Here is a 12937-nt window from a genome sequence, read left to right as displayed (position 1 = left end):
GCTGTCAGTGCTGCCTGAACTTAGGTGGCAGCAAACACGAACAACAAAGTATTCTTTGTGGAGTAACAAAGGGACTAAAAGGTATGACTTCATTTTGTCAGATATGCATTACACCAGATACGATCACAGGGATGCAGTAACAGAGTTTAAGAAAAAATATTCACCTTAACGTGGGTTTAGTGATCAATAATAAATAGATAAATCAAGCATCCCCTTGGGCATGGGGTAACTCACAGTGGTTATGCAAAAAAATAAAAAGTTAAAATGCCAAATTAAATATTAAAATCTTTTCAAATTCTTAAATTTCTATCACTGAGGTTAAAAAAAATGTACATATTAAGAATGCACACACCCCCAGTTAAAGCAATGAGAACTGTGAACGAGGACTTCCAACTAAACAAGTCACAGAGACATGATGAAAACAGCATCCTGGGAAAGTCTCTCCAGTAGTCAGATACAGGCTGGTCCAATATGACGTTTTTAACAGTTCCTTACTGACGCAGAAGAGTTCACGCACTTGCCCCTGAACTGCTCTGCCTTATAGCACTTATCTATTCAGAAAGCCTGATTAATAAACAGGGTGTTGAAAAACAAAAAGTAAACAAGGCATTAGGCTGAGATTACCCCAATACATTTTTTGCTAATCTTCTTGGGCATTACCTTTAATGACTGTGAGCTTAGAAATACATTGAAAACACCTAAGTGAGAAGAAATTTGTCTTCCTTGAATTTCAAGATAATCAGAGAGCTATCTTTACAGCTCATCTTGTTTGAGGCTCTCATTCATAATTCTATACCAGTGAGTGTCTGAGTATAGAAATCCACACCTTCTCCTTTGCCACCATGCCCATGAAGAAGACCTTCATAGGGATGACAGACACCCATGGGCACAGTCAGGGATTTGTATTACTCTGAGCTTGCTCGTTGGGACTACTCCTTTCTCTTCCATTTGATTAAATCACTAGAATTCAAGTGAGAGAGACATTATTAAAAAGTGACATTAGTAGTAACAAATTATTTGCCAAAAACTCAAAAGAGATGATGATTAGCTTCACATTGCAATTGAGAACTGTGGGTTTAGCCTCTGTTTAAACACGGACAGTGAGGGGATATTCAATAATTTCTAGGATCCTCTCCTTTTTTTATTTTTATTTTTTTCTCTTTTTTTAAACAGTTCTTATAGACAAAAGTTCTTTCTTATATTGACCCTGACTCTATCACCCCACAGTTCCAATCCATCAATTCTAGTTCTATCACTTGAGGTTGGATAGAAGGACCCAATCCCTTGCTACCCAAAGACGAATTTGGAACATAAAAATAGTGACCATGGGCATTTTCCTATTAGCAGACAATCCACTCTTTCTCATTTTCATATGGAATGGCATTATTTGTGTTCTTTCGCAACATCCTGTTTTTAAAAATTGAGGCTGCCTCTTAATAAGAATTCCAGTTTTATTAAAATGGTCTATAATCACATTTCTAACCCTGTAATCCCTCTGGTTTCAACAGAAGAGACTTCCCAGGATACCAACAGGCTGCAAAAAGAAACAGTACACTCCTTGGCTTGGACTTCTGCATTACCCATATGTGCAGGGCCAAAAGAAGATATCAGGATTTAGTTCCATTGGTCTTACCAGCCTGAGTTAGTTCATCCATGGGAATCATCTCCAGGACACTAAACACCATGTTCTGTAAGCTGAGAACTTATATGCCTACTTCTTTCATCAAAACTGAAAACTGCTTGAAGGTAAGAGTTGTGTTGTGCCTTAACGAGGTCTGTATTCCTGGTATTCAGCAAAATGTCTGGCATTTACAGACATTCCACATGAATTAATGAACATAACTATACACATAAAAATACAGAATCACTGTAGAAACTGATAGAAATTTAAGAAGCAACCAGAGGCCCCTCAAATTCTAGAACTTCCTCTGGACAAAAAAAACATCTTCAGCTTTTCAAAGAACAAATCTACACAATGTCTGTACCATGGTAAGAAATTTAGTTTGTGTTTAATGAAGCTTATAAGCAACACATATTTAAAATAAACATAGAAACAATTCTATACAAGGCACTTAAAAGGATGAGAGAAATGATTATGGGCAAAGTTCCTGCAGAGACAACACAGCAACAGGAATCTCACCCAATCAGCTCTGGGCAAGGAAGGCTGCAAGGACAAAGAGACACATATAGAAATTTTACTGCATCTCTCAGCAGGAGAGTTGCTGGGGTGGCTAATTAGAGTAATGATCTCTAGGAATATCCATTTCTCTCTCCAGTAGTGCTGCTTGATGCAAACCTCTAATTTATTTTATTTTGTTGTCTAATTGCACCTCTGAGAATACAGATGAACAAAGGTATCTCTACTCCAAATCTTTGATGATCAGAAAACTGATTGTGGAAGGGTGATTCTTCTGTAGGCTTGGAAATACTGAGCTAAACTATTTTTGTGAGTAACAAATATATCAAGGGATAGAAAATATTTGATATTCTAAAAGCAAAGCATGTACTTTCTAATTACCACAGAAATCTTTACCTTTATTGCAAATTTAGCATGGGTAGAGTACAAAATTTCCAACGGATCCACAGATAAGACAAAAGATATGTGAAATACAATGAAATTAAACAATTTTCACACTGCTCTGAAATCTAAATCTTTCAATTTTCCTAGGTAAAAATGTGAATACAAATGCATAGGTGTATTCTTCAAACAACTGGCAACAGTTTATTGCAAAAAAAAAAAAAAAGAATCTAGATTTTGAAATAAAAGCTTCAGAAACTCATTATTTTCTAGGAAACAGGAGAAATAAACCTTACCTTCAGACTCAGAGGGATGACTATGGGTCTTTCTTTGCCTGAAATAAAATACTTGCAAGATCCTCTTTTATTTCCATTAGTTTGCAAGGCTGGCATAGATTCAAAGCCTCAATTAGTTGTTCAATTATAAACTCTACTCTGTTCTCCAAATTTCTTATTCTTTTCAGTCTCATTTAAGCAGAAAGTTAGTTTGTCTTAGCTTAGGCAGTGAGCTACCTAGCTTGTTATCTTTAGTCTTGGCAGATGAAGAAAGCAGAATTCAAATTCTGGCTCCTTAGTTCTAAATTCCAAAATACCTGCCTAATCTGTCATTAATGATAGGGCACTGGCCATGTGACATACTATAAATTCCCTCCATGGTGGGGTTGGAGGAGACATCACAGTATAAGGAGGCACTAAGGAAGATCAGGAGTAGACAGAGGTTGGTGCAAACTAACAAATCTACAGGGCCACTCACAATGAGGAGCACAGGACTCTAATATTACGGGAGTGAAGGAGTCAAAGTCAAGTCACTCTGAACAGGTGTGTCAGTATCCGAAGATTCAGATGCTGAAATAAAAAAAGGATAGAATACCTTTTTCTGAATACCTTCCAGAACTATGAATGGTTATGGCTACCCGTTTTGCCTGAAGATCAGGGAGTATTTACAACTGTCCAGAGATGAGAAATGGTGACCAACGCAGTCTTCAGTCGAGTGGGACAAGTGGTTGCCAGGCATTTGATATAAGAGGCTGGCTTCCCAGACTTCTGTGGTTGGGACTGAAGACTCTCATTAAATCTCCTCATCCAGTGGGTACCTATCCTATCAATGCTATCCATTTAAAGAACTAGTCAGTACGACAAGCTATGTAACACTACAGACTCATTTCACGAGACTCGTCTCTTGGCAACTCATGTTTTTTTTCAGGATTCAAATGTGTCCTGTTCTCCTGTTTGCCATTTCCTTTCTTAGAAACACATCAGACTCTACAGACTCTTACTCATTCTCCACATCCTCATTTAAATGTTAGAAAAGTCTTCCCTGACTATTTTGTGTATGTGAGTTTCCTCCCTTCTAAGCTTTTCTAGTGGCGTTTTGTTCCCCTTGCCACACTTGTCAGTGTTTATCCAAAGTCTTTCTTCCCTACTAGACTAAGAACTTCATGCAGTCAGGAACCCTGTCTGTCCTATTCACTGCCACACCCTACATGCCTGGCTCATAAGAGGCACAAAACAAGAATTTGTTGAATTCATCAATGAATTCATCATAAGAAAAAGTGAAAAAGACAAGGCCAAAGTATATAGCAATTTCCTTTATTTGACTCTTCCTGTAAACAGCAAAAACAGCAAAACTGAGGCAACCCACTGGAATGAAATAAAGTAAGTAAAAATATAGTTTCTAAGTATCGTGAGCTTTTAACATCCTCTCTGTTCAAGTACAGGGTTTATATTCCTAGATCCTTTATTCATCCATGATTTAACACCTAAAATAATTCTTTGCAGATATAAGCATAAACCTAAGTATCACTTGCTATAAACGGTTTGAAAGTTAACAGAGAGAAAATATGGCTTACATCTCAGGAAAAATAAGATGGGATATTTTGTTCATCGTCTCCACCTTCACTTATTGAGAACCTACTTTTAGGCAGAATCCTAAAATATTTACACTAATTTTTAATCCTTAATAAAAGTCCTGCAAGAAGGGATTAGTATCCTCATTTTATATTTATAAAAAAATAGAGGCTCCATGCAATAAATTGACTTGCATGACAAGTGATGAAAGTGGAATTTGAGCTAGGGTTGGAAAGGGTCCCACACCCGCCTTCTCTCCACTATATCCAGCCACCTCTGGCTGGCACAGTCCTGTAAGGAAAGTCTTCTAAAGCTATAAAGTGACTCAAACTCTCCCCAAAACGTTTGTGACATCATTTTACACAGTCTCTCTTCTTCCCATCTGACCAGAATTGAACACAAGGCCCATGTTGTCCCTATTTGGAAAAGCAATGACAAAATTCACCAAGAAAATTACATTATGGCATTTCACTTTCGCTGAGGATTTGTTCTTGGGACAGTACAAAGGAAAGCTAGGATGCTTTACATTTTCTGTTTTAAAATAGACACTAGAAAAGAGTATTTTTAAGAATAACAAAATGTATTCTCAGGTACCAGTAGAGAACAGTTTCCCCTTTCCTTTCTCCCTCTTCCTCTTAATATATTGGGCAATTTTATATCCAAGGGAACTCTAAGTGGTGATAACTTACCCTCTCCATCTCCTTGAAGTCATCATCTAGCTTGGTTCCTTCAGCTCCTCCAACCTTCTCACTCACTTTCTGTAGAAATAATCAAAGAGGAGGATTATTATAAAGTTTCTTTTAAAAATGTGTTACAAATTTTAAGCACTTTCACAAACATTTAATATAATTTCATAACCATTCTCTAACATAGATGGGCAGAACAGGAAACTGTGGCTTAGAGGGTTTAAACAATTTACTGAAGATCATGCACCTGGTAGGTTTTGAAGAAAGAATTCAAACTTGTATCTTCTAATTTCAACTTCAGTGCTATTTCTATTATATAAATCACTGTATAACTATCTATTCACTAACATTTTCTTTTTGAAAGTTCTGAGAGATAACAGCATCATACAATAACCATCACTGTCTGATAATGGATCTAAAATGCTACCTAGGTAGAAAATTGCTACTTCTTCAACCTATTCCTCAATGGGCTATTGAACAGATAATCACAAACATCTATCAAACTAGTAAGAAAAAATCAGCCCAGCTGATCTTCAGATTAAAGGACTTGAATAGTAATCTTACCAAGCTCCCTATAGGTGTCACATCCTTATATATTGTAAGATAGACTATATACAAAGATGTTGAGGGTATTTCTTTACTATTCAATAAATTCTCATTATCATGCATTTTATATTCATCAATTTACACAAGCAAATGGTAATTTTTCACATGTAGAATCCATGTTCATAAAAATTAGATATCACATTCTGTTCTCAAATAAAGATTTGAATTGTCTAATAAAATTTATGAAGGTATCACAATAAAAATACTTTGGTTTCATCAAAGAAAGTTATATTAAATGCTAATGACACAAGAAGTTCATTCCTCTTACAATATTCTAATTGTAAAGGTAGTTAGATGCGTTTCAGTAATATATCACTATACTACAGTGTTATCATACACAGATAACTAAAGTGTGATTTTTTATTTCCTTTAGGATGGCTACTGGGTTGAGGGTCTTTGCAAGGATTTTCACCATGACCAGACCTGCAGCAATATCAATAACATCTCGGGTCATCCCAGGGAGCTTGGTTTGCCTCCTTCTAAAAGGGTGCATGGCTCCCATGCATGGATGCATGGCTCTGTCTCCTGGCCATGGAAACTCTGAAATCTCCTTGTTAGGGGCTGAGGTGTAGTCTTGATCTTATCTTTCTCTTTGTCTTTAACTCCTGCTTTCTGGAATCAGGAAAACCTTTAGAGGCGATCCCTCTTCTAGAAACCAAGAGTCTGAGTTCTATCACCACTCTGGCCCTGTATACCAGATACCATTCATATCATTCCAGTAGCAGTAAAAGAAAGAATATGCTGTGATGGGAGGGCATGGCATGGACTGACTCCTCTAGTATTTGCTTGGTAATCAGGGTTCTTATAAAAACTAAATGGCATAATAAATGTAAGAGCCTGTGTCTGAACCTACAAGATTTGCAGAATTGCCTAATTCCTACCTCTTACCAATATAGTGTATATCTGCTTATACCCTGGTCTCTCTCAGCTGTTTAACTGTTGTTTCATACCTTAACACAAATCTAACAATGTTCATGAACATAACACAATGTTAAGTAGATAAAGGTCAATAATTAAAAGTGAAAAGGTAATAAAAATACATTAACATCTTTAATTTGTATAGCTGACACATACTTTCACTTGCAATTTAGCATCTGTATACCACAACAGCTATGTAAGAGATATTATTCCTATGTTGCAGATGAGAACACTGAGGGTTGCATAAATTACACTGTCTATCCATGATAGAGACCTTTAGCTAGGAAGATGTGGAACCAGGACTTGAAGATAATTTTCCTAAGCTAAACTCTAGGTACATTCCCATCACAGCTTTAAAGAGCTGTCCATGGTACTGGCCTCCTCTACCCAAAGTTCCATTAGATTCAGAAGTCCAGAGGTAGATTCACTGCCTTACCTCTGGCCCTTGACATCAGCTCTCCCACTTAACCTGTGTCCTAGGTGATGCTGGCTATTAACTATTTCAACAGTATGCACAGATTTAGGCTACCTAAAGCCTGCAGCAAATGTGATCTGGCCCAGCAGTAAGGTTATTTACCTGCTTCCTTAACGATGTTTACCAACCCAGAATTGGAGGTGGGGAGGCCCTAAAATTCAATTTTAGAATCTCCCAGTGGGAGTCCACATGCCAGTGACTTAACCTGCATATTCAGGTTTTAGTTATAGGAAATCACAAATTGAAGGGGACTTAAAGGTTATCGAATTTTCCCTATCATTACGCAACTCTTTACTATGATTTTTACATTGATTTTCTTCCTTTTACTCTGCTCATGATAGCAGTTTTAGCCATATGTCCACCCCTGTGTCTTATTCTTAAAATATGTGATTTTTAGTGAAATTTAGGCTGGAAACCTCTATCTAGTTGAACTCCTACACAATAAAGAAATATATGCTACACAACCCCAAATTAACGGTCCCTTAATGTCAGAGGACCCATTATATCCCAGGATCCCATTTTTGGTCAAAATGATCATTATAGATAGACCCTTTCCAAGACTTAGGAATGACATATTTAATTCTTACCTCCAAAACTGTCACAAAAAACAAATAGCTAAGAAATGTCTTTACTTGTAGTAACATTAGAGAATCATGTTAACCTTGTATTAGTCACAATTTGACCATCTCTAGGGAATAAAATATGGCCTTCATCAGAATCACAAGGGCTTATGTTACATTTTCAGTCCCATATTTCTCAATATAGAGTGATTTTTATTTCCCTACTTTTTGCATCCATCAACAGGTTAGAACCATATTTGGCTCACTGTATCAAACAGGGATCACAATGTCCATTAATAATTTTGAACTAGTCCTGGTAACTTGCACTGAGGTCAATTTATCAGTCCATTGGTTGTAAATATTTGGTTTAAATACTGTGGCGGGGTGGGGGAGGGAAAGAGAGAGAAAATGAATCTCTTCTCAACAAAAGCTGATATGTGAGCTGCTCTGAGAGAAATAGTTCAATGAACACAGTGAATGAGACTTAACAGTTAGATACTGGTATTAACTTGACTGGTTGGTTGATATAAAAATTTCTTATCTAATAAGATTCTTGAGAAAGTGAGAGTATTCAAAATGACATCTACACTGCTCTCTGGGCTATTTTTCTCAAGCCACAAAGGGTCTAAATCTATCAAGGCACTGACTCAAACAATGGGATAAATAACAACTGACTCATTCCTCAGGAGTATGCCAAATATATTCTCCTCCTGTTCTTTAAACTACATTACTGAAACTTCTATCATTTTATGTATCAGGCAAGGTAAGGAATACTGACTCTCTGGGCCCCTCTGGCCAACAATGAGTTTTCTCTTCCTTACCCAGTGCCATTTATTTAAGAATAGTTTTGCCCTATTTTTTATTGAGGTGATTTCTGAAACCAAGATTTCACAGGATTAAATATTTTCTGCTGCTGTTTATGCTAATATGCTTGCTGTTTAAGAAACTGATCTCCTATTAAATGAAAATCAGCAAGTTATTTGAATAAAAAAGAACCAGTACGAATGAACCAATATGCTCTCTGTACAATCTAAAAAGAAAAACTCCTCTATTCAAATTCCTTAATTATACCCATTTAGCACAGCATTGAGAGCTTATGCTCCTAATCTTAACTTTTCTCACACGCTTCATATATTCTGAATTCCAACCAAACCAAAGATCTCACCTTCCTCTATCTTATTCTTCATTGTAGTCTTTATAACTGGTACTCAGTAAAAGATTTGCAAAACTGAACCACAATGTACTTTTGTAAATGTTAATGTTAAGATGACTGAGAGGATGCATAAAGTGAGACAAATAAGACTTTACTCTGGGATAGTCTTTCAAGAGGATCAAATATATGGTGACAGAAGGAAATTTAACTTTGGATGGTGAATACACAATGTACTATACGTATGACGTATTATTGAAATGTACACTTGAAACCTATATAATTTTATTAACCAATGTCACTCCAATAAATTTAATGAAAAAGGCACAACTTTTCAAAAAAAATTTAAATACAATCAACATGTTTTAAATTGAAAGTCTTAATTCTGAGTTTATGCTAGTGTTGTCTCATTGTGACTATTTTTCTCCATACACCAAATGAAAAAAATGTCTAAGGGAACCAGCAGCAAGAGACAGCTTAAATAAGTAACCATTGTTCTCAGCCCAAATGAAGCAATGCATTTCATTTACTAAACACCGAAGAGCCAACTACTATTTCTTCTACTACCTTTTATAAAGGTCTCCTTGAAAATTATATCATCAGTGAAATTCAATAGACTTAAGACTAAATTTATTCATACCTCACACAACTGCAAAGTTATTTACTTCCTAGCTTTCTGGTTTTTCTCCAGCTTCATCTCTATAACTCATCATGTAAAGCCAGGTTTCCTTACGAACCACCAAATGTGTTTATTCCCTCTGCCTTGAACCTGGAGCTACTTTCCTTTCCTACTTTTCAAATCCTACCAATTATCTATAATGCTCACCCAGGTTTCACCTTCTTCCATCATCTGGACCGCCCAACTAGTTGGAAGTTATTAGACATCCTTTGCACTCTTAATGAAACACATCTTCTACTGCACTACCGGGAACTTAACACCTGAGTAAAATTGCTGAGGGCTTTTGCTCACCTGAATTGTAAGATGTTAAAGGAGGAAATCATATCACATGCTTCTTTGTTTAAAAACTTCTGAGACTGCATTATTGAGCACAGTGCTTGCAGAGCAGACGCTTAATTATCAGTTAAAAAATATCTCAATAAATTTTTCTAAGACCAAAAATTGCACATAAATTAAAGGAAGACCTTTAACTGAGTTAGCACTGGTTCTGTGTATCCATTCTGAGAGTTTACTCTCTCCTCCATTAGCAACAAGGAAAAAATTAGAAAATTCAATGAACCATAATGTCTGATATTTTATTTATAACCAAAGTTAAAGAAAAATCTCTCTTAACTATAACCATTCTATATTCTTTCACCAAATTACTTTTAATACAATCAAAATTAGAAGTAATGATATACATGACTCCCATTAATCGTGGTTCTAAATACATAATTGTTTTAGTTTATATATACATGAACATTTGTGTATATAAACAAACAGGAGCAAGTATGTTCGTGTATGTATACCTACACGTGATAGAAAGTAAATATTTTTCCAAAGTGCTTTTACAAAAAATCGTCGACAATAATTTTATTAAGTACTACACTGTTTACTCGTATTAAAACAGAATTACTTTAACATTCCATAAGTTAAGCATAGCTAGTCTATTAAGAGCAGAAAGTTGAACTCATTCATTATTCTACCTATTTGTACCATGGAACAACCCACAAAGTTATACACATGTGTGATGGAACCTCACTGACAATTAATTAAGTCCATGAAAGACACCTGAGTTAAGGGTTTCTTGATTTTTTTTTTAAATTGGATCTAGATCCAAGAGACTTGAATTCTAGTCCTAGTGATGACACCAGATAGTTGCATGAAAGAGAAAATGCATAACCTGGTAGTGCCTTAATTTCTTCACCCAAGAATGAAAGCCAATATCATCTAACACTAGATTTTTTGATAACTAAATTAGAATATACATGTAAGAAGACTTTGTAAACTATCAAAATCATTATTAAAATAAGGGGTTTTTTTTATGTCTTAAGTGGTCTTACATGAAAGGTAAAATTTTAAATTGGTTTCTTATATTTAGCAAAAAAAAGTCTAAGTGTAATTTAAATATATTAAAGAACAACAATACTCAATGCACAAGCACTTTAGAAAGAAGTTATAGTAACTATCCCTGTGGGACGCTGTACTGTTTTCCCAGTTTCTGTAGACAGGCATCACCCATGATAATACATAAAAGAACCCCAACTGGGGCTCTTCACGAAGGTTCTTTAATCATTACTCATTAGTAAGGTAATGAAAAATAAAATTTGTAAATACTTGATGACTTATCAAATATTCAGAAGGAAACAGGAGAGTCAACATTACAGCAGTACTTTCTTGGTATTTGGCTAAGTACGAGTATATCTTGTTTTTCCAGATGGTGGTATTCTCATGTATGAAAGGCAGGGTGAATTCGCTCTGTGGGATATAAGTTTCACACTAGTTTTTCTCAGCTGTCATTAAATTGGAATGCTTAAATGCCATGATGTTTTGAAACTGAATTTCAAAAAAATATATATGTATTTATTTTTCCCATCCAGAAACTTCAGATTTCCTTAGAAAATAAGGCATTTCTGTCTAAATTGAGCTAATTCTGACCATTTGTTACTATCGAGTAGAATTTGTGTACTCAAGAAAAGTGGAAAGGTTCCTCTTATATAACATAAAAACTAGTGATTTCTGCCGCACAAAAAAATCCAATAGGATTAAGACTGATTTTCTTTGAATACCTGGAGCTAAAAACATTAAAATGAGTTTGGATGAGCTAAGCGCTTGGCCCTCTTCCCAGCTTCCAGCCTATCTTGCTTCTGGCCAAATACTATATAAAAAATGCAGAAACTAATTTACATGATGTTCTAATTGTTTCTGGTATGGTTCACGGTGGTTAAAGGTAAAACCTTTCCAAGCCCCATCTTCCCAAAGTGGGAATTTCCCATAGACTATGTAGCTAATTACATATCTCCTCTAAGGGAGCTGGATTTATTATAGAGCTATCATGCAGAGTTTCAGTCCTTGCCTAGAAATATAGTTTATACCATCACCTATATTTTCATTTGCAAGTGATGCTATTTTTGTCTTCTAGAAAAATTTTTTAAAAGTAGAAAAATGTGCAGAATAAAAAAAAAAGGAAGCAGCATATCTCTATTTTTCAACTCACCAAATAATCCAATTCCTCATCATATAAGGGGTAATTTAGGAGCAGGTTTAATAGAGGGGGGCTATAGTTCCATAAAGTTTCCCACCCCTGGCAACAGGAAAAATTTTATACATTTTCATAGTCCACTGCAGTAAGCCACTGAAATTGAACAAAATATAAAAAGACAGTGTCTGATAAAAATAGAAGTTAAGACTCAGGGCTAGAATTATGTCATATAGTATGTTTTAAATTCTATATAAAGCTTAGTCATAAATTCCCTTAGGGGGAAAAAAAAAACCGAACTTGCAAAGAGAAAAAATGGTACCAGTAATTCATCTGAGATTTCAGTCCTGGCTAACGAATGACCTAGAACCTAATGCCTGATGACTCAGTTAATAAGGCAGAGGGAGTTGCCCTAGGTATTCATTTGTTAAGAGAAACTGCTGGGACACCCATATTTGTTTTGTGGGCTGAAACTACAAACTTCCCTGGGCCTCCATTTCTTAATCTACAAAATGGGGCAGGGGTGGAGTGTGGTTAGAAAACCAGGAAAGTTCTAAGATCCCTTATAATTAAAAATTTGATGTCTATTTCAGTGATGGTTAATTTGATATATCAATTTGGATAGGCTAGAGTAAGTACCCAGTTATTCAATCAAACACTAATATAAGTGGTGCTGTGGAGATATTCTGTAAATGCGGTTAATATCCACAGTCAATTTTTATTTATTTGTTTGTTTGTTTATTTATTTATATTATGGTGACATTGGTTAATGAAATCAAATAAGTTTCAAGTGTATAATTCAATAGTAAGTCATATATTTTGCATTTGTATGTTCACTGCCCATAGTTAGATTTCTACCACTCAATACTTGATCCCTTTTACCCCAGCTACCTCCTCTCTCCCTGCCTACCCTTTGGTAACCACTAGTCTATTGTCCATGTCCATGAGTCTCTGTTTGTTTGTCCTGTTCATGTGTTGCTTTTAGGTTTATACCCCACATGTAAGTGATGCCATGTAGTTTTCAACTTTTTCTGTCAGTC

The 12937-nt window shown here is 35.6% G+C and overlaps 1 protein-coding gene across 1 annotated transcript in view; it reads right to left on the bottom strand.

Moving 5' to 3' along the window:
• SH3GL2 (SH3 domain containing GRB2 like 2, endophilin A1) overlaps window positions 1-12937 on the bottom strand; it is a 174467-nt gene that overhangs the window by 38778 nt on the left and 122752 nt on the right. The window contains exon 2 of the mRNA XM_016136822.2: window positions 5055-5123. Within this exon, the coding sequence (XP_015992308.1) occupies window positions 5055-5123 (69 nt within the window). The remainder of the gene's footprint in view (window positions 1-5054; window positions 5124-12937) is intronic.

This window comes from Rousettus aegyptiacus, unplaced genomic scaffold (genome assembly GCF_014176215.1).
Source record: "Rousettus aegyptiacus isolate mRouAeg1 unplaced genomic scaffold, mRouAeg1.p scaffold_m13_p_3, whole genome shotgun sequence".
Lineage (NCBI taxonomy): Eukaryota > Metazoa > Chordata > Mammalia > Chiroptera > Pteropodidae > Rousettus > Rousettus aegyptiacus.
This window is presented reverse-complemented; position numbering and strand designations above follow the sequence as displayed.